Source organism: Oncorhynchus masou, chromosome 9, assembly GCF_036934945.1.
Source record: "Oncorhynchus masou masou isolate Uvic2021 chromosome 9, UVic_Omas_1.1, whole genome shotgun sequence".
Taxonomy (NCBI): domain Eukaryota; kingdom Metazoa; phylum Chordata; class Actinopteri; order Salmoniformes; family Salmonidae; genus Oncorhynchus; species Oncorhynchus masou.
In genome coordinates, this window is record NC_088220.1 from 85,452,036 (window position 1) to 85,478,515 (window position 26,480).

The window sequence follows — 26,480 nt, forward strand, 5'->3', positions numbered from 1 at the left end:
ACATTTCTTGCTAGCTAACCAAATGACACCTGCAGCATCTCTAGCTGTAGCCAACGTCAAACGACATGAGTGGAGGGGGGGGGGGGGGCTGTAATAGGGCCTACCTGCTCTAATGTTGCTGTAATAGGGACTACCTGCTCTAATGTTGCTGTAATAGGGCCTACCTGCTCTAATGTTGCTGTAATAGGGACTACCTGCTCTAAATCAAATCAAATTTTATTTGTCACATACACATGGTTAGCAGATGTTAATGCGAGTGTAGCGAAATGCTTGTGCTTCCAGTTCCGACAATGCAGTAATAACCAACAAGTAATCTAACTAACAATTCCAAAACTAATATCTTATACACAGTGTAAGGGGATAAAGAATATGTACATAAAGATATATGAATGAGTGATGGTACAGAGCAGCATAGGCAAGATACAGTAGATGGTATCGAGTACAGTATATACGTATGCATATGAGATGAATAATGTAGGGTATGTAGACATTATATTAGGTAGCATTGTTTAAAGTGGCTAGTGATACATGTATTACATAAGGATGCAGTAGATGATAGAGTACAGTATATAAACGTATACATATGAGATGAATAATGTAGGGTATGTAAACATTATATTAGGTAGCATTGTTTAAAGTGGCTAGTGATATATTTTACATCCTTTCCTATCAATTCCCATTATTAAAGTGGCTGGATTGAATCAGTGTTTTGGCAGCAGCCACTCAATGTTAGTGGTTGCTGTTTAACAGTCTAATGGCCTTGAGATAGTAGCTGTTTTTCAGTCTCTCGGTCCCAGCTTTGATGCACCTGTACTGACCTCGCCTTCTGGATGATAGCGGGGTGAACAGGCAGTGGCTCGGGTGGGTGTTGTCCTTGATGATCTTTATGGCCTTCCTGTAACATCAGGTGGTGTAGGTGTCCTGGAGGGCAGGTAGTTTGCCCCCGGTGATGCGTTGTGCAGACCTCACTACCCTCTGGAGAGCCTTACGGTTGTGGGCGGAAGTTGCCGTACCAGGCGGTGATACAGCCCGCCAGGATGCTCTCGATGTGTGCATCTGTAGAAGTTTGTGAGTGTTTTTGGTGACAAGCTCTAATTTTTCAGCCTCCTGAGGTTGAAGAGGGCTGCTGCGCCTTCTTCACGATGCTGTCTGTGTGAGTGGACCAATTTAGTTTGTCTGTGATGTGTACGCCGAGGAACTTAAAACTTACTACCCTCTCCACTACTGTTCCATCGATGTGGATAGGGGGGTGTTCCCTCTGCTGTTTCCTGAAGTCCACAATCATCTCCTTAGTTTTGTTGACGTTGAGTGTGAGGTTATTGTCCTGACACCACACTCCGAGGGCCCTCACCTCCTCCCTGTAGGCCGTCTCGTCGTTGTTGTTTGTTGGTAATCAAGCCTACCAAGTTGCTGTAATAGGGCCTACCTGCTCTAATGTTGCTGTAGTAGGGCCTACCTGCTCTAATGTTGCTGTAATAGGGCCTACCTGTTTCTCCCTTCCCTCCGCTGGCCGCTGTAAACGGGACACGCGCAAGCAACGCAATTGCAGTTGAATTCACAGATGAGAGCGCATCAGGTTGTAATTTCGATAAAGTAAATGACTCAACTGTTGACTCCATTTAGACTCGCTTGTGTGTCCTGTTCGGTCCGCGGACCTTGTTTGACACGTGCACTGGCCTCCTAGCCATGTTATGACTGACTTGTGATCCCTTGGCAAGTTTGATCGTATTGACGTTCCCAACCTTTGTTACAGTCGTCACGTTGTTGTTGTTGTTGTTTTTTTTTTTTTTTATTTTTTTAAATATGAAGTAACTGAAGTGATGCATCTCAAAATGGATGACGTCATGGAAACGATGCAAACGAGGCCAGCTGGGATTTTTTTGGGGGGGTTTTGAATCATTTACCGATTTATTATGCTTGTTTGTTTTGTTAATATAAAACAAAGTAGTTAAAACGCTGTCAGTTACACACTTCAAACTGACAATATAATAATAATAATAATATATAATAATACAAATTTTAATTAAAAAAAACAATCTTCAACAAACCTCAATTTAGTCTTGCGAGTAAGGATCTGGCCTCTATTAATATTTCCATCGATCACTTTCTATAACGGACCGTTAGTCTCACTCCCAAATGATACCATATTCCCTACATAGTGCACTACAAAAGTAGTGCACTATATGACAGACAAATATAGAACCCTTAGTCACACTGGGCAGTTAAATTAAAGGACCCTTAGTCACGCTGGGCAGTTAAATTAAAGGACCCTTAGTCACACTGGGCAGTTAAATTAAAGGACCCTTAGTCACGCTGGGCAGTTAAATTAAAGGACCCTTAGTCACGCTGGGCAGTTAAATTAAAGGACCCTTAGTCACGCTGGGCAGTTAAATTAAAGGACCCTTAGTCACACTGGGCAGTTAAATTAAAGGACCCTTAGTCACACTGGGCAGTTAAATTAAAGGACCCTTAGTCACGCTGGGCAGTTAAATTAAAGGACCCTTAGTCACGCTGGGCAGTTAAATTAAAGGACCCTTAGTCACGCTGGGCAGTTAAATTAAAGGACCCTTAGTCACGCTGGGCAGTTAAATTAAAGGACCCTTAGTCACGCTGGGCAGTTAAATTAAAGGACCCTTAGTCACGCTGGGCAGTTAAATTAAAGGACCCTTAGTCACGCTGGGCAGTTAAATTAAAGGACCCTTAGTCACGCTGGGCAGTTAAATTAAAGGACCCTTAGTCACGCTGGGCAGTTAAATTAAAGGACCCTTAGTCACGCTGGGCAGTTAAATTAAAGGACCCTTAGTCACGCTGGGCAGTTAAATTAAAGGACCCTTAGTCACGCTGGGCAGTTAAATTAAAGGACCCTTAGTCACGCTGGGCAGTTAAATTAAAGGACCCTTAGTCACGCTGGGCAGTTAAATTAAAGGACCCTTAGTCACGCTGGGCAGTTAAATTAAAGGACCCTTAGTCACGCTGGGCAGTTAAATTAAAGGACCCTTAGTCACGCTGGGCAGTTAAATTAAAGGACCCTTAGTCACACTGGGCAGTTAAATTAAAGGACCCTTAGTCACGCTGGGCAGTTAAATTAAAGGAGCGATTGTTTGGTTGTTCCAGTAGAAGGCTGGGCTGAAACAGACTGGTTATTTTAATTTTATTTTTTGTAACTTTATTTAACTAGGTAGGTCAGTTAAGAACAAATTCTTATTTTCAATGAGGGTCTAGGAACAGTGGGTTAACTGCCTGTTCAGGGGCAGAACGACAAATCTTTACACCTCTACACTCTAACCACTAGGCTACCTGCCTCCTCTACACTCTAACCACTAGGCTACCTGCCACTTCTACACTCTAACCACTAGGCTACCTGCCTCCTCTACACTCTAACCACTAGGCTACCTGCCTCCTCTACACTCTAACCACTAGGCTACCTGCCTCCTCTACACTCTAACCATGAGGCTACCTGCCTCCTCTACACTCTAACCACGAGGCTACCTGCCTCCTCTACACTCTAACCACGAGGCTACCTGCCTCCTCTACACTCTAACCACTAGACTACCTGCCTCCTCTACACTCTAACCACTAGGCTACCTGCCTCCTCTACACTCTAACCACTAGGCTACCTGTCTCCTCTACACTCTAACCACTAGGCTACCTGCCTCCTCTACACTCTAACCACTAGGCTACCTGCCACCTCTACACTCTAACCACGAGGCTACCTGCCTCCTCTATACTCTAACCACTAGGCTACCTGCCTCCTCTACACTAACCACTAGGCTACCTGCCACCTCTACACTCTAACCACTAGGCTACCTGCCTCCTCTACACTCTAACCACTAGGCTACCTGCCTCCTCTACACTTTAACCACTAGGCTACCTGTCTCCTCTACACTCTAACCACTAGTCTACCTGCCTCCTCTACACTCTAACCACTAGTCTACCTGCCTCCTCTACACTCTAACCACGAGGCTACCTGCCTCCTCTACACTCTAACCACTAGGCTACGCTACCTCCTCTACACTCTAACCACTAGGCTACCTGCCTCCTCTACACTCTAACCACGAGGCTACCTGCCGCCTCTACACTCTAACCACTAGGCTACCTGCCTCCTCTACACTCTAACCACTAGGCTACCTGCCTCCTCTACACTCTAACCATGAGGCTACCTGCCTCCTCTACACTCTAACCGTGAGGCTACCTGCCTCCTCTACACTCTAACCACGAGGCTACCTGCCTCCTCTACACTCTAACCACGAGGCTACCTGCCTCCTCTACACTCTAACCACTAGACTACCTGCCTCCTCTACACTCTAACCACTAGGCTACCTGCCTCCTCTACACTCTAACCACTAGGCTACCTGTCTCCTCTACACTCTAACCACTAGGCTACCTGCCTCCTCTACACTCTAACCACTAGGCTACCTGCCACCTCTACACTCTAACCACGAGGCTACCTGCCTCCTCTATACTCTAACCACTAGGCTACCTGCCACCTCTACACTCTAACCACTAGGCTACCTGCCACCTCTACACTCTAACCACTAGGCTACCTGCCTCCTCTACACTCTAACCACTAGGCTACCTGCCACCTCTACACTCTAACCACGAGGCTACCTGCCTCCTCTATACTCTAACCACTAGGCTACCTGCCTCCTCTACACTCTAACCACTAGGCTACCTGCCACCTCTACACTCTAACCACTAGGCTACCTGCCTCCTCTACACTCTAACCACTAGGCTACCTGCCTCCTCCACACTCTAACCACTAGGCTACCTGCCTCCTCTACACTCTAACCACTAGGCTACCTGCCTCCTCTACACTCTAACCACTAGGCTACCAGCCTCCTCTACACTCTAACCACTAGGCTACCTGCCTCCTCTACACTCTAACCACTAGGCTGCCTGCCTCCTCTACACTCTAACCACTAGGCTGCCTGCCTCCTCTACACTCTAACCACTAGGCTGCCTGCCTCCTCTACACTCTAACCACTAGGCTACCTGCCTCCTCTACACTCTAACCACTAGGCTACCTGCCTCCTCTACACTCTAACCACTAGGCTACCTGCTGTAAACAGAAACAGACTGCCCGCGGCAATTCAGGCATCTTCAGCCCATGGGCCTGTCTAAATGGTCATTTGGGCCTGTCTAGACTTAGTGCCGGTGTGTAAGAAATGCCCAGGTCAAACTTCTGGTCCCATTCCACTCCTAAATGTAACTCCTGGTCCCGTTCCACTCCTAAATGTAACTTCTGGTCCTGTTCCTAAATGTAACTCCTGGTCCCGTTCTGTTCCTAAATGTAACTTCTGGTCCCGTTCCTAAATGTAACTTCTGGTCCCGTTCCTAAATGTAACTTCTGGTCCCGTTCCACTCCTAAATGTAACTTCTGGTCCCGTTCCGTTCCTAAATGTAAATGATTGACTCCTGGATGAGCTCCAAAGACACAATCAATATCTTTTAAGTGGCTTTGCATGGTCTCTGATCCATGATGACAAAGAGATCCATATGTTCTCTGGTCTCCCCGCCCGCTCCAAAGCAACACTGAGAAGACCATGATGATGAGGTTGAGAATGAATGGAGAGAAACCTTATGAACCTATGGTGTCCAGTTGTCAATACACAGAGATCCATTTGGTGATTGGAACCATGAGCGGTCAATGGCGTAGGTGCAGCTGTAAACGAATCAAAGCAACGTGTCTGACCACAGAACACCGGAGGTCCATTTTCTGTTAATTTCCTGACTATTCGACATGTTGAATCGCCAGCGTTCGTCAACGTTTGTTGTGGAGTTTTTGTCAGAGCTGGTTTGCGTCAGGGTTTCTTGTGTAAATACTTGATTTCAGAGCTATTCTCGGGGTAAATATCTCAGCCCTTGGTTACTGGCCTCAGGGTCAATATCTCAGCCCTTGGTTACTGGCCTCAGGGTCAATATCTCAGCCCTTGGTTACTGGCCTCAGGGTAAATATCTCAGCCCTTGGTTACTGGCCTCAGGGTCAATATCTCAGCCCTTGGTTACTGGCCTCAGGGTAAATATCTCAGCCCTTGGTTACTGGCCTCAGGGTAAATATCTCAGCCCTTGGTTACTGGCCTCAGGGTCAATATCTCAGCCCTTGGTTACTGGCCTCAGGGTCAATATCTCAGCCCTTGGTTACTGGCCTCAGGGTCAATATCTCAGCCCTTGGTTACTGGCCTCAGGGTAAATATCTCAGCCCTTGGTTACTGGCCTCAGGGTCAATATCTCAGCCCTTGGTTACTGGCCTCAGGGTAAATATCTCAGCCCTTGGTTACTGGCCTCAGGGTAAAGTCAGCGGTTTGATTTTCCTCATCACTTCTCAGGAATGAACTAGAGTTTGATGAAATCGTCTGAGTTGTGTGGAAGGGGGAGGGGAGAGAGGGGGGAGAGAGAGAGATTCCACCGTGGCACAGCCTCACCCAGGGTACAGTTCCAGGATATATCCCAAATGGCAACCTATTCCCTATAAAGTGCACTACTTGTGACCAGAACCCATAGGGAATAGGGTGCTATTTGGGCATTCCCAGGCACCAACTAAGCCAGTCAAGCAGCCACACCCACAGGGAGCCTAAGGGCAGGGCAACACCAGGCGGCTCCAGCCTCGTGGCTGGGTTCGAGGAATCCATCCAGCAGGTTGGTGCCAAGCCTGTGGTGGTTTGACAAGTAGAGCTCTTCTGTGACTCTCCCTGAAGTATGCCCTCTCCTCTCAGAGCATCCTGGTCACAGCCTGACGCAGGGTTCTGTTAAGTACAGTACCACACCAGAACATATGGAAAAACAGACAGTGTTGTGTTCCAGTTTGGAACCATGTTCAGAAGAGGTTGTTAACGCTCCCTGTCTGTCGTGTCTAGCTACTCAGAACTGCCTCCTCCCTCTCTGTCGTGTCTAGCTACTCAGAACTGCCTCCTCCCTCTCTGTCGTGTCTAGCTACTCAGAACTGCCTCCTCCCTCTCTGTCGTGTCTAGCTACTCAGAACTGCCTCCTCTCTGTCTGTCGTGTCTAGCTACTCAGAACTGCCTCCTCTCTGTCTGTCGTGTCTAGCTACTCAGAACTGCCTCCTCTCTGTCTGTCGTGTCTAGCTACTCAGAACTACCTCCTCTCTGTCTGTCGTGTCTAGCTACTCAGAACTACCTCCTCTCTGTCTAGCTACTCAGAACTACCTCCTCTCTGTCTAGCTACTCAGAACTGCCTCCTCTCTGTCTAGCTACTCAGAACTGCCTCCTCTCTGTCGTGTCTAGCTACTCAGAACTACCTCCTCTCTGTCTAGCTACTCAGAACTACCTCCTCTCTGTCTAGCTACTCAGAACTACCTCCTCTCTGTCTAGCTACTCAGAACTGCCTCCTCTCTGTCTAGCTACTCAGAACTGCCTCCTCTCTGTCTGTCGTGTCTAGCTACTCAGAACTACCTCCTCTCTGTCGTGTCTAGCTACTCAGAACTACCTCCTCTCTGTCTGTCGTCTCTAGCTACTCAGAACTGCCTCCTCTCTGTCTGTCGTGTCTAGCTACTCAGAACTGCCTCCTCTCTGTCATGTCTAGCTACTCAGAACTACCTCCTCTCTGTCTAGCTACTCAGAACTACCTCCTCTCTGTCTGTCATGTCTAGCTACTCAGAACTGCCTCCTCTGTCTGTCGTGTCTAGCTACTCAGAACTACCTCCTCTCTGTCTGTCATGTCTAGCTCAGAACTACCTCCTCTCTGTCTAGCTCTCAGAACTCATGTCTAGCTACTCAGAACTACCTCCTCTCTGTCTGTCATGTCTAGCTACTCAGAACTGCCTCCTCTCTGTCTGTCGTGTCTAGCTACTCAGAACTGCCTCCTCTCTGTCTAGCTACTCAGAACTACCTCCTCTCTGTCTAGCTACTCAGAACTACCTCCTCTCTGTCTGTCGTGTCTAGCTACTCAGAACTGCCTCCTCTCTGTCGTGTCTAGCTACTCAGAACTGCCTCCTCTCTGTCTAGCTACTCAGAACTACCTCCTCTCTGTCTAGCTACTCAGAACTACCTCATGTCTAGCTACTCAGAACTACCTCCTCTCTGTCTGTCGTGTCTAGCTACTCAGAACTACCTCCTCTCTGTCTAGCTACTCAGAACTACCTCCTCTCTGTCTAGCTACTCAGAACTACCTCCTCTCTGTCTGTCGTGTCTCGCTACTCAGAACTACCTCCTCTCTGTCTAGCTACTCAGAACTACCTCCTCTCTGTCTGTCATGTCTAGCTACTCAGAACTACCTCCTCTCTGTCTAGCTACTCAGAACTGCCTCCTCTCTGTCTAGCTACTCAGAACTGCCTCCTCTCTGTCGTGTCTAGCTACTCAGAACTGCCTCCTCTCTGTCTAGCTACTCAGAACTACCTCCTCTCTGTCTAGCTACTCAGAACTACCTCCTCTCTGTCTAGCTACTCAGAACTACCTCCTCTCTGTCTAGCTACTCAGAACTGCCTCCTCTCTGTCTAGCTACTCAGAACTGCCTCCTCTCTGTCTGTCGTGTCTAGCTACTCAGAACTACCTCCTCTCTGTCTAGCTACTCAGAACTGCCTCCTCTCTGTCTAGCTACTCAGAACTACCTCCTCTCTGTCTGTCGTGTCTCACTACTCAGAACTACCTCCTCTCTGTCTGTCATGTCTAGCTACTCAGAACTACCTCCTCTCTGTCTGTCAGTCTACTACTCAGAACTACCTCCTCTCTGTCTGTCATGTCTAGCTACTCAGAACTACCTCCTCTCTGTCTGTCAGCTACTCTCAGAACTACCTCCTCTCTGTCTGTCATGTCTAGCTACTCAGAACTACCTCCTCTCTGTCTGTCATGTCTAGCTACTCAGAACTACCTCCTCTCTGTCTGTCATGTCTAGCTACTCAGAACTACCTCCTCTCTGTCTAGCTACTCAGAACTACCTCCTCTCTGTCTGTCATGTCTAGCTACTCAGAACTACCTCCTCTCTGTCTGTCATGTCTAGCTACTCAGAACTACCTCCTCTCTGTCTAGCTACTCAGAACTACCTCCTCTCTGTCTAGCTACTCAGAACTACCTCCTCTCTGTCTAGCTACTCAGAACTACCTCCTCTCTGTCTGTCGTGTCTAGCTACTCAGAACTACCTCCTCTCTGTCTAGCTCAGAACTACCTCCTCTCTGTCTAGCTACTCAGAACTACCTCCTCTCTGTCTGTCGTGTCTAGCTACTCAGAACTACCTCCTCTCTGTCTGTCGTGTCTAGCTACTCAGAACTACCTCCTCTCTGTCTGTCATGTCTAGCTACTCAGAACTACCTCCTCTCTGTCTGTCATGTCTAGCTACTCAGAACTACCTCCTCTCTGTCTAGCTACTCAGAACTACCTCCTCTCTGTCTGTCTAGCTACTCAGAACTACCTCCTCTCTGTCTGTCGTGTCTAGCTACTCAGAACTACCTCCTCTCTGTCTGTCGTGTCTAGCTACTCAGAACTACCTCCTCTCTGTTTGTCATGTCTAGCTACTCAGAACTACCTCCTCTCTGTCTAGCTACTCAGAACTACCTCCTCTCTGTCTAGCTACTCAGAACTACCTCCTCTCTGTCTGTCGTGTCTAGCTACTCAGAACTACCTCCTCTCTGTCTGTCGTGTCTAGCTACTCAGAACTACCTCCTCTCTGTCTGTCTAGCTACTCAGAACTACCTCCTCTCTGTCTGCTACTCAGAACTGTCTGTCATGTCTAGCTACTCAGAACTACCTCCTCTCTGTCTGTCATGTCTAGCTACTCAGAACTACCTCCTCTGTCTGTCATGTCTAGCTACTCAGAACTACCTCCTCTCTGTCTGTCTGAACTACCTCCTCTCTGTCTGTCGTGTCTCGCTACTCAGAACTACCTCCTCTCTGTCTGTCATGTCTAGCTACTCAGAACTACCTCCTCTCTGTCTGTCGTGTCTAGCTACTCAGAACTACCTCCTCTCTGTCTAGCTACTCAGAACTACCTCCTCTCTGTCTGTCATGTCTAGCTACTCAGAACTACCTCCTCTCTGTCTGTCATGTCTAGCTACTCAGAACTACCTCCTCTCTGTCTGTCATGTCTAGCTACTCAGAACTACCTCCTCTCTGTCTGTCATGTCTAGCTACTCAGAACTACCTCCTCTCTGTCTGTCATGTCTAGCTACTCAGAACTGCCTCCTCTGTCTGTCATGTCTAGCTACTCAGAACTACCTCCTCTCTGTCTGTCATGTCTAGCTACTCAGAACTACCTCCTCTCTGTCTGTCATGTCTAGCTACTCAGAACTGTCTGTCATGTCTAGCTACTCAGAACTACCTCCTCTGTCTAGCTACAGAACTACCTCCTCTCTGTCTGTCTAGCTACTCAGAACTACCTCCTCTCTGTCTGTCATGTCTAGCTACTCAGAACTACCTCCTCTCTGTCTGTCATGTCTAGCTACTCAGAACTACCTCCTCTCTGTCTGTCATGTCTAGCTACTCAGAACTACCTCCTCTCTGTCTAGCTACTCAGAACTGCCTCCTCTCTGTCTGTCTAGCTACTCAGAACTACCTCCTCTCTGTCTGTCATGTCTAGCTACTCAGAACTACCTCCTCTCTGTCTGTCATGTCTAGCTACTCAGAACTACCTCCTCTCTGTCTAGCTACTCAGAACTGCCTCCTCTCTGTCTGTCATGTCTAGCTACTCAGAACTACCTCCTCTCTCTCTGTCATGTCTAGCTACTCAGAACTACCTCCTGTCTGTCTGTCATGTCTAGCTACTCAGAACTACCTCCTCTCTGTCTGTCGTGTCTAGCTACTCAGAACTACCTCCTCTCTGTCTAGCTACTCAGAACTACCTCCTCCTCTCTGTCATGTCTAGCTACTCAGAACTACCTCCTCTCTGTCTGTCGTGTCTAGCTACTCAGAACTACCTCCTCTCTGTCTGTCGTGTCTAGCTACTCAGAACTGCCTCTCTGTCTGTCATGTCTACTCAGAACTACCTCCTCTCTGTCTGTCATGTCTAGCTACTCAGAACTACCTCCTCTCTGTCTGTCATGTCTAGCTACTCAGAACTACCTCCTCTCTGTCATGTCTAGCTACTCAGAACTACTTCCTCTCTGTCATGTCTCCTACTCAGAACTACCTCCTCTCTGTCATGTCTAGTGAACTCTCCTCTCTGTCTGTCATGTCTAGCTACTCAGAACTACCTCCTCTCTGTCTGTCATGTCTAGCTACTCAGAACTACCTCCTCTCTGTCTGTCATGTCTAGCTACTCAGAACTACCTCATCTCTCTGTCATGTCTCTACTCAGAACTACTCCTCTTTCTTAGTCTGTCATGTCTAGCTACTCAGAACTACCTCCTCTCTGTCTAGCTACCTGTCAGAACTGCCTCCTCTCTGTCTGTCATGTCTAGCTACAGAACTACCTCCTCTCTCTGTCATGTCTAGCTACTCAGAACTACCTCCTGTCTGTCTGTCATGTCTAGCTACTCAGAACTACCTCCTCTCTGTCTGTCTTTCAGCTACTCAGAACTACCTCCTCTCTGTCTAGCTACCAGAACTACCTCCTCTGTCTGTCATGTCTAGCTACTCAGTGTCTCATGCTACTCAGAACTACTGTCCTCTCTGTCTGTCTGTCTAGCTACTCTTAGAACTGTCTGTCATGTCTAGCTCTCAGAACTACCTCCTGTCATGTCTGCTAGTCATGTCTAGCTACTCAGAACTACCTCCTCTCTGTCTGTCGTGTCTAGCTACTCAGAACTACCTCCTCTCTGTCATGTCTTAGCTACTCAGAACTACCTCCTGTCTGTCTGTCATGTCTAGCTACTCAGAACTACCTCCTCTCTGTCTGTCTCGGCTCAGAACTACCTCCTCTGTCTGTCATGTCTGCTACTCAGAACTACCTCCTCTCTGTCTGTCATGTCTAGCTACTCAGAACTACCTCCTCTCTGTCTGTCATGTCTAGCTACTCAGAACTGCCTCCTCTCTGTCTAGCTACTCAGAACTGTCCTCTCTGTCTGTCATGTCTAGCTACAGAACTGCCTCCTCTCTGTCATGTCTAGCTACTCAGAACTACTCCTCTCCTGTCGTGTCTTCTCTGCCTCTCTCTGTCATGTCTAGCTACTTTCCTCTTCCTCTCTCACTGTATTTGGATGAAGAAGTGATAAGAGTTTATCTGTCGACAGGAGAGTCTTGTCTCCTGGGCCAGGAGTTTATCTAGACAGGAGAGTCTTCATCTCCTGGGCCAGGAGTTTATCTAAGACAGGAGAGTCAGGAGAGTCTTCATCTCCTGGGCCAGGAGTTTATCTAAGACAGGAGAGTCTTCATCCCCTGGGCCAGGAGAGTTTATCTCCTGCTGGCCAAGATCAGACAGAGAGTCTTCATCTTAGATCTAAGACAGGAGAGTCTTCATCCCCTGAGAAGCTAAGACAGGAGTCTTCATCTTAGAATGAGGTCAGCCGAGACATAGCAATGCACACACACACACACTGCAAAGCCAGTAGTGAAAGCCAGGATATGAGGTCACTCTGACCCTGTTTAAGGACACTGACCCTCCTTTCCTCTCTCCCCTTCTTCCCTCCTCTCTCTCCTTCTCTCTCTCCTTCTCTCCCTATCTCTCTCCCTCCTCTCTCTCTCTCTCCTTATCGGCATCCTCTCTCTCTGATGTTGTCCCTCTGTGGACACGGTACTTTGAAATGCTCCGTCAGCCAGATGTCGACATGTTGGCTGCTTCCTACTGTATGAGAACAGGATAACCGTAACCCATTCATGCCCTGCTCTCCCTCCACCTCTCCCTCTCTCTGTGGCTCTGTCACTCTTATGCTCTCTCCTCCACTCTCTGTAGTCTGTCTCTCTGTATACTGTCTGTCTGTCTTTCTCTAGTCTGTCTGCCTCTTTCTCTTCCCCCTGCCTTTGCTGTTCTGGGCTTCAGTGCTGGCCAACTCCTCGCACTCTTTTCTCTCTCGCTTCTCCTCCTCTCTCTTGTCTCTCTCTCTCTCTTCTCTTGCTCTTTTTCTTCTCTTCTCTCGCTCTCTCTCTCGCTCTCTCTTCTCTCTATTGTCATCTCTGAATACTGTGACAAGTCCCCAGTTAAACACTCTCCCCATCGTTGAGACGGGGGGAAGGACTTACTCACATGTGTACTGAATACAGAGCTTCTAAGTCACTAACATGCCAAGACCTGTCTCAGGAGACTGTCAATGTTTCCTTAGCCAGACCTGCCTCGGGAGACTGTCAATGTTTCCTTAGCCAGACCTGTCGCAGGAGACTGTCAATGTTTCCTTAGCCAGACCTGTCTCGGGGAGACTGTCAATGTTTCCTTAGCCAGACCTGTCTCGGGAGACTGTCAATGTTTCCTTAGCCAGACCTGTCTCGGGAGACTGTCAATGTTTCCTTAGCCAGACCTGTCTCGGGAGACTGTCAATGTTTCCTTAGCCAGACCTGTCGAAGGAGACTGTCAATGTTTCCTTAGCCAGACCTGTCAAAGAAGACTGTCAATGTTACCTTAGCCAGACCTGTCTCGGGAGACTGTCAATGTTTCCTTAGCCAGACCTGCCTCGGGAGACTGTCATTGTTTCCTTAGCCAGACCTGTCGAAGGAGACTGTCATTGTTTCCTTAGCCATACCTGTCTCGGGAGACTGTCAATGTTTCCTTAGCCAGACCTGTCTCGGGAGACTGTCACTGTTTCCTTAGCCAGACCTGTCTCGGGAGACTGTCACTGTTTCCTTAGCCAGACCTGTCGAAGGAGACTGTCAATGTTTCCTTAGCCAGACCTGTCTCGAAGACTGTCAATGTTACCTTAGCCAGACCTGTCTCGGGAGACTGTCAATGTTTCCTTAGCCAGACCTGTCTCGGGAGACTGTCAATGTTTCCTTAGCCAGACCTGTCGAAGGAGACTGTCAATGTTTCCTTAGCCAGACCTGTCGAAGAAGACTGTCAATGTTACCTTAGCCAGACCTGTCTCGGGAGACTGTCAATGTTTCCTTAGCCAGACCTGTCTCGGGAGACTGTCAATGTTTCCTTAGCCAGACCTGTCGAAGGAGACTGTCAATGTTTCCTTAGCCAGACCTGTCGAAGGAGACTGTCAATGTTTCCTTAGCCAGACCTGTCGAAGGAGGCTGTCAATGTTTCCTTAGCCAGACCTGTCGAAGGAGGCTGTCAATGTTTCCTTAGCCAGACCTGTCGAAGGAGGCTGTCAATGTTTCCTTAGCCAGACCTGTCGAAGGAGACTGTCAATGTTTCCTTAGCCAGACCTGTCTCGGGAGACTGTCAATGTTTCCTTAGCCAGACCTGTCTCGGGAGACTGTCAATGTTTCCTTAGCCAGACCTGTCGAAGGAGACTGTCAATGTTTCCTTAGCCAGACCTGTCGAAGGAGACTGTCAATGTTTCCTTAGCCAGACCTGTCGAAGGAGACTGTCAATGTTTCCTTAGCCAGACCTGTCGAAGGAGACTGTCAATGTTTCCTTAGCCAGACCTGTCGAAGGAGACTGTCAATGTTTCCTTAGCCAGACCTGTCGAAGGAGACTGTCAATGTTTCCTTAGCCAGACCTGTCTCGGGAGACTGTCAATGTTTCCTTAGCCAGACCTGTCTCGGGAGACTGTCAATGTTTCCTTAGCCAGACCTGTCTCGGAAGACTGTCAATGTTTCCTAAGCCAGACCTGTCTCGGGAGACTGTCAATGTTTCCTTAGCCAGACCTGTCTCGGAAGACTGTCAATGTTTCCTTAGCCAGACCTGCCTCGGGAGACTGTCAATGTTTCCTTAGCCAGACCTGTCGAAGGAGACTGTCAATGTTTCCTTAGCCATACCTGTCTCGGGAGACTGTCAATGTTTCCTTAGCCAGACCTGTCTCGGGAGACTGTCACTGTTTCCTTAGCCAGACCTGTCTCGGGAGACTGTCACTGTTTCCTTAGCCAGACCTGTCGAAGGAGACTGTCAATGTTTCCTTAGCCAGACCTGTCGAAGAAGACTGTCAATGTTACCTTAGCCAGACCTGTCTCGGGAGACTGTCAATGTTTCCCTAGCCAGACCTGTCTCGGGAGACTGTCAATGTTTCCTTAGCCAGACCTGTCGAAGGAGACTGTCAATGTTTCCTTAGCCAGACCTGTCGAAGAAGACTGTCAATGTTACCTTAGCCAGACCTGTCTCGGGAGACTGTCAATGTTTCCTTAGCCAGACCTGTCTCGGGAGACTGTCAATGTTTCCTTAGCCAGACCTGTCGAAGGAGACTGTCAATGTTTCCTTAGCCAGACCTGTCTCGGGAGACTGTCAATGTTTCCTTAGCCAGACCTGTCGAAACCCAGGCTGTCAGTTTCCTTAGCCAGACCTGTTAAGGAGGCTGTCAATGTTCCCATCCTTAGCCAGACCTGTCGAAGGAGGCTGTCAATGTTTCCTTAGCCAGACCTGTCGAAGGAGGCTGTCAATGTTTCCTTAGCCAGACCTGTCTCGGGAGACTGTCGCTGTTTCCTGAGCCAGACCTGTCTCGGGAGACTGTCGCTGTTTCCTTAGCCAGACCTGTCGAAGGAGACTGTCAATGTTTCCTTAGCCAGACCTGTCGAAGGAGACTGTCAATGTTTCCTTAGCCAGACCTGTCGAAGGAGACTGTCAATGTTTCCTTAGCCAGACCTGTCGAAGGAGACTGTCAATGTTTCCTTAGCCAGACCTGTCGAAGGAGACTGTCAATGTTTCTTTGTTCCCAGGAGACTGTCAATGTTTCCTTAGCCAGACCTGTCTTCGGGAGGCTGTCAATGTTTCCTTAGCCAGACCTGTCCGGGAGACTGTCAATGTTTCCTTAGCCAGACCTGTCTCGGAAGACTGTCAATGTTTCTCTAAACCAGACCTGTCGAAGGAGACTGTCAATGATTCCTTAGCCAGACCTGTCAAGACTGTCAATGTGTTCCTTAGCCAGACCTGCCTCTAGACTGTCAATGTTTCCTGCCAGACCTGTCTCCCAGGAAGACTGTCAATGTTTCCTTAGCCAGACCTGCCTAAACGGGAGACTGTCAATGTTTCCTTAGCCAGACCTGTCAAGGAGACTGTCAATGTTTCCTTAGCCAGACCTGTCAAGGAGACCCAGTCATTGTTTCCTTAGCCAGACCTGTAAAGGAGACTGTCATTGTTTCCTGAGCCTCTGGAAAATACCAGTCAATCAGAACAGCAGTGTTAAAGTTACACTGCCTTAATCCTGCTGGACTTAGTGAGAGGAAGTGGACACATAGATACATTGACGCCAGAGCCGAAGCTTTATAACTGATTACAAGATAACAGGAGAAAGTTTGAATCACGTGGAGTTGAATCATCTTAGGTAAAGAGGAAATTCAGCAACTCTTGGAAAACAGGAAGTTGATGAAAATGCTTCTTTGTTGTTTAAAGTCAAAACCAACGTGTTTCATCAGGGTTTTAAGTCACATAATCTTTAGTTTTGGTTTGCCTAGATCTGTAGTTGGATAGAGATTGAAGGTCTGGAGATCTGGATCTGCTGCCCATGTGTTCCTTTAATAACCTTACCTCTGAACCCAGTCCTTTGTGTTCCCAGGCCTTTAAATGTTACCTAGCCTCTAAACCCAGTCCTTTGTGTTCCCAGGACTTTAAATGTTACCTAGCCTCTAAACCCAGTCCTTTGTGTTCCCAGGACTTTAAATGTTACCTAGCCTCTAAACCCAGTCATTTGTGTTCCCAGGCCTTTAAATGTTACCTTAGCCTCTAAACCCAGGCCTTTGTGTTCCCAGGGCCTTTAAATGTTACCTAGCCTCTGTGTTCCAGGGCTTATAATGTTACCTAGCCTCTAAACCCAGGCCTTTGTGTTCCCAGGCCTTTAAATGTTACCTAGCCTCTAAAACCCAGTCCTTTGTGTTCCCAGTCCTTTAAACCCAGGACTGTTACCTAGCCTCTAAACCCAGTCCTTTGTGTTCCCAGTCCTTTAAATGTTACCTAGCCTCTAAACCCAGTCCTTTGTGTTCCCAGGTCTTTAAATGTTACCTAGTCTCTAAACCCAGGCCTTTGTGTTCCCAGTCCTTTAAATGTTACCTAGCCTCTAAACCCAGGGCTTATAATGTTACCTAGCCTCTAAACCCAGTCCTTTGTGTTCCCAGGTCTTTAAATGTTACCTAGCCTCTAAACCCAGGACTTATAATGTTACCTAGCCTCTAAACCCAGTCCTTTGTGTTCCCAGGCCTTTAAATGTTACCTAGCCTCTAAACCCAGTCATTTGTGTTCCCAGGCCTTTAAATGTTACCTTTGTGTTAAACCCAGGCCTTTAATGTTACCTAGCCTCTAAACCCAGTCCTTTGTGTTCCCAGGCCTTTAAATGTTACCTAGCCTCTAAACCAGTCCTTTGTGTTCCCAGGCTTTAAACCCAGGTGTTACCTAGCCTCTAAACCCAGTCCTTTGTGTTCCCAGGCCTTTAAATGTTACCTAGCCTCTAAACCCAGTCCTTTGTGTTCTTAAATGTTACCTAGCCTCTGAAACCAAGTCCTTTGTGTTCCCAGGCCTTTAAATGTTACCTAGCCTCTAAACCCAGTCCTTTGTGTTCCCAGGCCTTTAAATGTTACCTAGCCTCTAAACCCAGTCCTTTGTGTTCCCAGGTCTTTAAAGGTGAATTTCAGCTACCTGAGTTTCTAAGAGAACAATCTCAGGTACAGTAACTATTCTGCCTGTAGTTATGTTCTGCAGCTATCTATATTAGTGGCAAAATGGTGGCCGCTGTTCATTGGAAATCTGGTTACAATTTTCCATCTGCTTTTTCCATGAATTTCTCGTCTCGTTTTTTGTTGTTGTTGGTCATGATGACAAGCTGTCTATGACTAAGTTTCTCTGTCTGTTGTACTGTAGTCTAGACTGTTGTTCTCCGGTCTCATTTCTCACCTTTTTGTGTTCGTGTTTTTAGGAACACTTCCTCTCACATTCAGCGATTTGTGAGCTACCCACATTGTCTGTCTCCTGTTGGTCCTTTTTTTGATTCGTCACTGAACTGATGTGTTGTTTTCTGGGGAAGAGTTCTACTGCCACCGTGCGACAGCAAGCACACACAACATGCTGCCAGAAACACAGCTTGTGAACACTGATTCTGTGTTGCTGTTGTTGTTGATGTTGTTGTTGTTGCTGGTTGTTGTTGTTGCTGTTGTGGTTGTTGTTGTTGTTGCTGTGGTTGTTGCTGTGGTTGTGGTTGTTGCAGTTGTTGTTGTTGGTTGTTGTTGCTGTTGCTGTTGCTGTGGTTGCTGTGGTTGGTTGTTGTTGCTGTTGTGGTTGTTGATGTTGTTGTTGCTGTGGTTGTTGATGTTGTTGTTGTTGCTGTGGTTGTTGTTGTTGCTGTGGTTGTTGCAGTTGTTGTTGTTGTTGTTGCAGTGTTGTTGTTGCAGTTGTTGTTGCTGTGGTTGCTGTGGTTGTTGTTGTTGCTGTGGTTGTTGTTGTTGCTGTGGTTGTTGTTGTTGTGTGGTTGTTGTTGTTGCTATGGTTGTTGTTGTTGTTGTTGTTGCAGTCGTTGTTGTTGCTGTGGTTGTTGTTGCAGTCGTTGTTGTTGCTGTGGTTGTTGTTGTTTTGTTGTTGTTGCAGTCGTTGTTGTTGCTGTTGTTGTTGCTGTTGTTGTTGTTGTTTGTTGCTGTGGTTGTTGTTGTTGCAGTGTTGGTTGTGTGGTTGTTGTTGTTGTTGCAGTCGTTGTTGTTGCTGTGGTTGTTGTTGTTGCAGTCGTTGTTGTTGCTGTGGTTGTTGTTGTTGCAGTCGTTGTTGTTGCTGTGTTGTTGTGTGGTTGTTGTTGCTGCTGTGTGGTTGTTGTTGTTGCAGTGTGGTTGTGGTTGTTGTTGTTGCAGTCGTGGTGTGGTTGTTGTTGTTGGTTGTTGTTGTTGTTGTTGCAGTCGTTGTTGTTGTTGCGCAGAGCCATGATGAATTTGACTTTTTCAACAGTTCATACTTTTTGACACCAACATTGATTTACAACACACAGTCCCATAATGCATCATCCCTCCAACTCCACTCACAGACCAGAGAATTCCCATAATGCCCATCTTCTCTCCAGCTTCAGAAGACTCCAGAGAAACCTACAACCCAGTTAGGAGAAGCAGATGAACAATCCTTCTCTTCCAGAGAATTCCCATAATGTCCACAAGTCTAACAAGTCTATCTTCTTCTTCTTCTTCTCTCCAGCTTCAGAAGACTCCAGAGAAACCTAACCCGCCACAGGTGGGTAGCATAACCCAATTGAATCTTCAGTCCCAAATGTCTATTCCCTATCTGGGTCCTGATCTAAAGTGATGCACTCCATAGGAAACAGACCTTTTAGGGAGATACCCTTAATAGATCCAGCCCTCACCATAGATGCTTAACTTAAAGTCCTTTTTCCTAAACTTCTCCTTTGAGTAAAACAAAAATTGACCAGAAGAAAAGAGTGACCCCTACTGGCCCTCCAACACCACTTCCAGCAGCATCTGGTCTCCCATCCAGGGACCGACCCTGCTTAAAGCAAGCCAGCAGTGGGATGCAGGGTGGTATGCTGCTGGCGTAGGGAATAAGGTTCCACGTGGGATGAATTCATCATCTTTCTGGAAGTTTCCATCTGATTTGTGAAATACATTGTCTGTCTGTGTGAGACTTCTAACTCTGTGTTTTGTGTGTGTTTTAGAGCCAGACTAGGCAGCGATGGACAGAGGAAGATATCCAATAAACTCAGCATCATCTTTTGGGGACCTTCGTGCTCTTCCATGGACACGACTTGATATAACCGTTTTACACACACACACACACACACGTTAGCCTGTGTCAGTGGGGACCGGACCACCTTGGCTTGGAGAACTCTTTTGGCCTTCGATGTTGTACTGTAAACGAATTATGATGTGTTTTGTCACTAAAATGGTGACCAGAAAATGTTGATGTTACGTTATGTTTCTTTCTTGTCTAGGGCTGCAAAATTCTGGCAAATTTCAAAAGTTTCCTAGATTTTTCCAGAAATCTCATTTGGAAGATTCCGGAGTTCAGCAAGAAATCTGTAATCCTAGAAACTAGGGTTTCTGGAAAATACTTTGAAATTTGAGCAAAAATTTTTCAGCATTTTGCAACACTATTCTTGTCACACCATGCTCATCTGGATTTGTAGTTTTCTTCTGGCTATATATAAAAAAAAAATCTGTGATTCTGTTGTAAGAAACTACAGTGGACTTTAAATGTAAATCTAAAAAAAAGTACAGTTATTTATAGATGAAATTTAGCTTTTTGAAGATGCTATATCTATTTTAATGTTTCATTTTGTTTTTTCATGCCTTTTTGTATCGTGCAATTCCATGGGTACTGTGATGTACAAGATCCTAGTATTGACAGTGATAAAGATGGCATTTTGTAACGTGTTTTTTTTTATTTTTACAGAGATGGTATTGATGAATTATAAAAGAGGGTGGTAAAATGGCCGTAAACCACGGCAATGAAGGGAGAAAAAAAAACAGGGTTTCAGCTGAGGAAGACGGGGGGGAAATCCAAAATTTGACAACTTGACGGTTCCTCAGACTGAATGTAGTCTATGGGTGGGTCCGGGGAGAATGGAATCCATATTTCAGTTTACTCTAAACAGCCACTACAAACGTCACCTAACTTTAGCCCAGAGCTAGCTTAAACTCAATAACGTGATTGGTGCAACCGTGTTCATTCAAGCAGGGGATGAGAAAGCACTCAGCGTCTCATCGTATATTCTTCATAGAGCATGTAGTTATGGCTCTTGTCATGAATTAGTTCACTATAAAACGGAGGACAAAACACTAGGAACACCTTCCTAATATTGAGTTGCAAACCCTTTTTTTTTTTTTTTTTTTTTTTGCTCTCGGGTCATGGACTTGAAAACGTTTCCGTAGGGATGCTGGTCCATGCTGGCTGAAGGTCCATGCTGGCAGAAGGTCCATGCTGGCAGAAGGTCCATGCTGGCAGAAGGTCCATGCTGGCAGAAGGTCCATGCTGGCAGAAGGTCCATGCTGGCTGAAGGTCCATGCTGGCAGAAGGTCCATGCTGGCAGAAGGTCCATGCTGGCAGAAGGTCCATGCTGGCTGAAGGTCCATGCTGGCTGAAGGTCCATGCTGGCAGAAGGTCCATGCTGGCAGAAGGTCCATGCTGGCTGAAGGTCCATGCTGGCTGAAGGTCCATGCTGGCTGAAGGTCCATGCTGGCTGAAGGTCCATGCTGGCTGAAGGTCCATTAGGTGGTGGACCATTCTTGATCCTCAGAGGAAACTGTTGAGTGTGAAAAACCCAGCAGCATTGCAGTTCTTGACACACTCAAAACCGGTGCGCCACCAGGCACCTACTACCATACCCCGTTTCAAAGACGCTTAAAAATGTGGTCTTGCCCCATTCACCCTCTGAATGGCACACATACACAATCCATGTCTCAAGACTTAAAAATCCTTCGTTAACCCCGTCTCCTCCCCCTTTCATGTGCACTGAAGTGGATTTAACACGTGACATCAATAAGGTTTCATAGACTGACCAGGTGAATGTCGTGGAAAGAGAAGGCGTTCTTAATGTTTTGTACGGTCAGTGTATATATGGAACAACGGGGTGCTGGTTGGGACGCAACCTGAATGTTGAAAATGAGTTACAATGAGCCGCCTCCAGTAATTAAAATCTTTTAATAATAAGGAACAATATTTTTTTATTTTATAGTAATACATATTACATTCAATGCAAATGATGCATCCTTTTTTTACATATAATACACTCTGCAATTCAAACGTTGGGCTTTTTTTCAAAACATCATTTTGAAATGAAATTGTATTTTCTAATTCATCAGAAGTGAGAGAACACAAGTCAACGAGGTGTAACAAAATGTTCTCCAAAAACAAGGTACAAAAAAGAAACCCATTAAAATCCACTATACAGTGGGGCAAAAAAGTATTTAGTCAGCCACCAATTGTGCAAGTTCTCCCACTTAAAGATGAGAGAGGCCTGTAATTTTCATCATAGGTACACTTCAACTATGACAGACAAAATGAGAATTTTTTTTCTTCCAGAAAATGGATAATTTGCAAATAAATTCATTAAAAATCCTACAATGTGATTTTCTGGAGAGAAAAAAATCTCATTTTGTCTGTCATAGTTGAAGTGTACCTATGATGAAAATTACAGGCCTCTCTCATCTTTTTAAGTGGGAGAACTTGCACAGTTGGTGGCTGACTAAATACAATTTTGCCCCACTGTATGTCCTGATATACTGTCCTCATTAGAAATATTGGACTTTTTTAATTTTTGTTATATTTAATTTACATCGGTCAGTATAGACTTCAGAGATTCTCAAAACAACAGAAATTGCACAGTAGTTCTATTTAAACTTCTTGTTTAAAACATTTTTACACCTAGTAAACAGTCTTGAGATACGGTATGAAAATGCACTTCATCTTACCACAGACGGAGATGTTTCCAGTCTTTGGTACTCAATTATCTTGATTGGAAGAAAATAGCTCTCTCTCTCCAATCTAGCCTGGTTCAACCAGACTGAAACACTGTGCTCACCATTGTAACAATGGTGAAACATCACAGAATCAATTTTGGATTCCAGGCTACTAAACTTTCCCCCTCCACACTTCAATCAGAAACTACCACATGTAGTTGATGGGCTCCCGAGTGGCGCAGCGGTCTAAGGTACTGCATCTCAGTGCTAGAGGTGTAACTACAGTCCCTGGTTCGATTCCAGGCTGTATCATAACCGGCTGTGATTTAGAGTCTCATACGGCTGCGCGTAATTTTCCCAGCGTCGTCCGGGTTTGGGTTCGATCGGGGTAGGCCGCCATTGTCAATCATTTGTTCTTAACTGACGTGCCTTGTTAAATAAAGGTTACATTTTTTTTTTTTTTACTTAGTGACATCTACATAAACCATGAGAGATATCTAATTTAACCATGAGTGTTCAAAAAGAAGCCTATTCCCTTCATCAGTGGTTCTCAACTAGGGATACTTGGCCTGTCCACAGAGTGTACTTGTAGGCTTCCTGACAAAATGCACATAAAGGTGGTACTTCAGAGGTACTCTGGGCAGAACCAAATGTACTTGGTGATACAGTTTTGGAAAATGTTTGAGAACCCCTGCACAGGGCCCTTGTCAAGAATAGTGCACTATATAGGGAATAGGGTTCTATAGGGCCCTTGTCAAGAATAGTGCACTATATAGGGAATAGGGTTCTATAGGGCCCTGGTTTAAAGTAGTGCACTATATAGGGAATATGGTTCTACAGGGCCCTTGTCAAGAGTAGTGCACTATATAGGGAATAGGGTTCTATAGGGCCCTGGTTTAAAGTAGTGCACTATATAGGGAATAGGGTTCTACAGGGCCCTTGTCAAGAGTAGTGCACTATATAGGGAATAGGGTGCTATAGGGCCCTGGTTTAGCTATATAGGGAATAGGGTTCTACAGGGCCCTTGTCATAGGGCCCTGGTTTAAAGTAGTGCACTATTGGGGATAGGGAATAGGGTTCTATGGACCTCAGGGCCCTTGTCAAGAGTAGTGCACTGGATGTACAGTTGATAGGGAATAGGGTTCTATATGGTCCTGGTCTAAAGTAGTGCACTATATAGGGAATAGGATTATATAGGGCCCTGGTCTAAAGTAGAGTGTAGAGGACTAGCCTATGGTTAGGGAATAGGGTTCTATAGGGCCCTGGTCTAAAGTAGTGCACTATATAGGGAATAGGGTTCTATAGGGCCCTTGTCAAGAGTAGTGCACTATATAGGGAATAGGGTTCTAGTATGGTCCTGGTCTAAAGTAGTGCACTATATAGGGAATAGGATTATATAGGGCCCTGGTCTAAAGTAGTAGCCTATGGTTAGAGTGTAGGGAATAGGGTTCTATAGGGCCCTGGTCTAAAGTAGTGCACTATATAGGGAATAGGGTTCTATAGGGCTCTGGTCTAAAGTAGTGCACTATATATAGGGAATAGGGTGCCATTTGGGAGCATCCCACTACAACACCATCCTGACAACTATCGGCCTGTAATGTGTACTCTCCCGCTGATTTCTCCACAACATCTCAGGATTGGGGAAGACTGGGCAGTGTGATCACAGGGTCTTCTATGGACCTCACCACTCCATGGCAGCCATTTTGGAAGTAAGAGTGCAGGTTATTATTGGGAGCCACTGGAGATGAGTAAGGATGTACAGTTGAAGTCTGAAGTTTATACATACACCTCAGCCAAATGATGGGGCGGCAGGGTAGCCTAGTGGTTAGAGTGTAGAGGAGGTAGGTAGCCTAGTGGTTAGAGATGTCTTGAGATGGAGGCCAGGTAGCCTCTATTTTGTGGTTAGAGTGTAGAGGAGGTGTTCTTCGGCTTGCAGGTAGCCTAGTGGTTAGAGTGTAGAGGAGGTTTTGGAGGGCTAGCCTAGTGGTTAGAGTGTAGAGGAGGCAGGTAGCCTTTGCTGTGGGGATTGAACTGAGTGTATCTCTAAGAGACAGAGGTGGTAGCCTCGTGGTTAGAGTGTATTGAGGAGGCAGGTTTTTTTATGAGGTCTTGGCTGATTTCTTTGATTTTCCCATGATGTCAGCCTCGTGGTTAGAGTGGAGAGGAGGTCATGCAGTGACCTCTAGAGGCCTAGTGCACTGAATACAGCACAAAGGTAGCCTCGTGGTTAGAGTGTTAGAGGAGGCAGGTAGCCTAGTGGTTAGAGAATGTAGAGGAGGCAGGTAGCCTCGTGGTTAGAGTGTAGAGGCGGCAGGGTAGCCTAGTGGTTGGACTAGTGTTGGACTAGTAACCGAAAGGTTGCAAGTTCAAACCCCTGTAAGCTGACAAGGTACAAATCTGTCGTTCTGCCCCTGAACAGGCAGTTAACCCACTGTTCCTTGGCAGTCATTGAAAATAAGAATTTGTTCTTAACTGACTTGCCTAGTAAAATAAAAACTGCATTTAAACAGTTGTAGTTTTTCACAATTCCTGACATTTAATCTGAGTAAAAAATTATTGTCTAAGGTCAGTTAGGGTCACCACTTTATTTTACGAATGTGAAATGTCAGAATAATTGTAGAGAGAATGATTTATTTAATTTCAGCTTTTATTTCTTTCATCACATTCCCAGTGGGTCAGAAGTTTACCTACACTCAATTAGTATTTGGTAGGTATTATATACTGTACCCCAGTCTCTGTGCTACTAACACCCTGGTATTATATACTGTACTGTACCTTTAAATTGTTTAACTTGGGTCAAACGTTTCCCAGGTGCTAGACCTCCACAAGCTTCCCACAATAAGTTGGGTGAATTTTGTCCCATTCCTCCTGACAGAGCTGGTGTAACTGAGTCAGGTTTGTAGGCCTCCTTGCTCGCTACACACCTTTTATATACAGTTCTGCCCACAAATTTTCACTTCCTGACTGATGTCATGAGATGTTGCTTCAATAGATCCACAAAATTTTCCATCCTCATGATGCCATCTATTTTGTGAAGTGCACCAGTCTCTCCTGCAGTAAAGCATTCCCACAACATGATGCTGCCACCCTCGTGCTTCACGGTTGGGATGGTGTTCTTCTGTGCTACTAACACCCTGGTATTATATACAAGCATCCCCTAACTTTTTCCTCTAAACATAACGATGGCCATTATGGCCAAACAGTTATATTTCTGTTTCATCAAACCAGAGGACATTTCTCCAAAAAGTACAATCTTTATCACCATATGCAGTTGCAAACCGTAGTCTGGCTTTTTTATGGAGGTTTTGGAGCAATGGCTTCTTCCTTGCTAACACCCTGGTATTATATACGTACTTTCAGGTTATGTCGATATTGGACTCGTTTACTAACACCCTGGATATAGATACTTTTGTACCTGTTTCCTCCAGCATCTTCACAAGGTCCTTTGCTGTTGTTCTGGGATTGAACTGCACTTTTCTAACACCAAAGTACGTACTCATCTCTAGGAGACTAACACGTGTATACTCCTTCCTGAGCGGGTATGACCCAGCTGCGTGGTCCCATGGTGTTTATACTTACCCAGCGTACTATTGTTTGTACAGATGAACTTGGTACCTTCAGGCGTTTGGAAATTGCTCCCAAGGATGAACTTGTGGAGGTCTACAATTTTTTTTATGAGGTCTTGGCTGATTTCTTTGATTTTCCCATGATGTCAAGCAAAGAGGCACTGAGTTTGAAGGTAGGTCTTGAAATGCATCCACAGGTACACCTGCAATTGACTCAAAGGATCAGAAGCTTCTAAAGCCATGACATCATTTTCTGGAACTTTCCTAAGATGTTTAAAGGCATAGTCTATACTGTAACTTAGTATATGTAAACTTCTCACCCACTGAAATTGTGATACAGTGAATTATAAGTGAAATAGTCTGTATGTAAACAATTGTTGGAAAAATGACTTGTGTCATGCACAAAGTAGATGTCCTAACCGACTCACCAAAACTATAGTTTGTTAACAAGACATTTCAAGACTGATTAGTCATATAAATACTCAATGAAAAGGTCTGAAAGTTGGTCACAACTCTTCTGCTCCTCTCTCAACGGAATCCTGTGTGGGAAACACCCTGCTAGTCACCTGTGCTAGAGGCCTGTGTTACTAACACCCTGGTAGTGCACTAACACCCTGAATACCCCAGT

The 26,480-nt window shown here is 46.1% G+C and overlaps 1 protein-coding gene across 4 annotated transcripts in view; it reads left to right on the forward strand.

Moving 5' to 3' along the window:
• Positions 1-20,257, forward strand: part of tpst1 (tyrosylprotein sulfotransferase 1) — a 95,001-nt gene extending 74,744 nt beyond the window's left edge. The window contains exons 4-6 of one of the 4 annotated variants that reach the window (XM_064975324.1): positions 17,514-17,564; positions 19,069-19,104; positions 19,544-20,257. In XM_064975324.1, the coding sequence (XP_064831396.1) occupies positions 17,514-17,564; positions 19,069-19,104; positions 19,544-19,585 (129 nt within the window). In that variant the 3' untranslated portion in view covers positions 19,586-20,257. The other 3 variants (XM_064975323.1, XM_064975326.1, XM_064975325.1) reach the window with 3 other exon arrangements.
• The last annotated feature ends 6,223 nt before the right edge of the window (positions 20,258-26,480 follow it).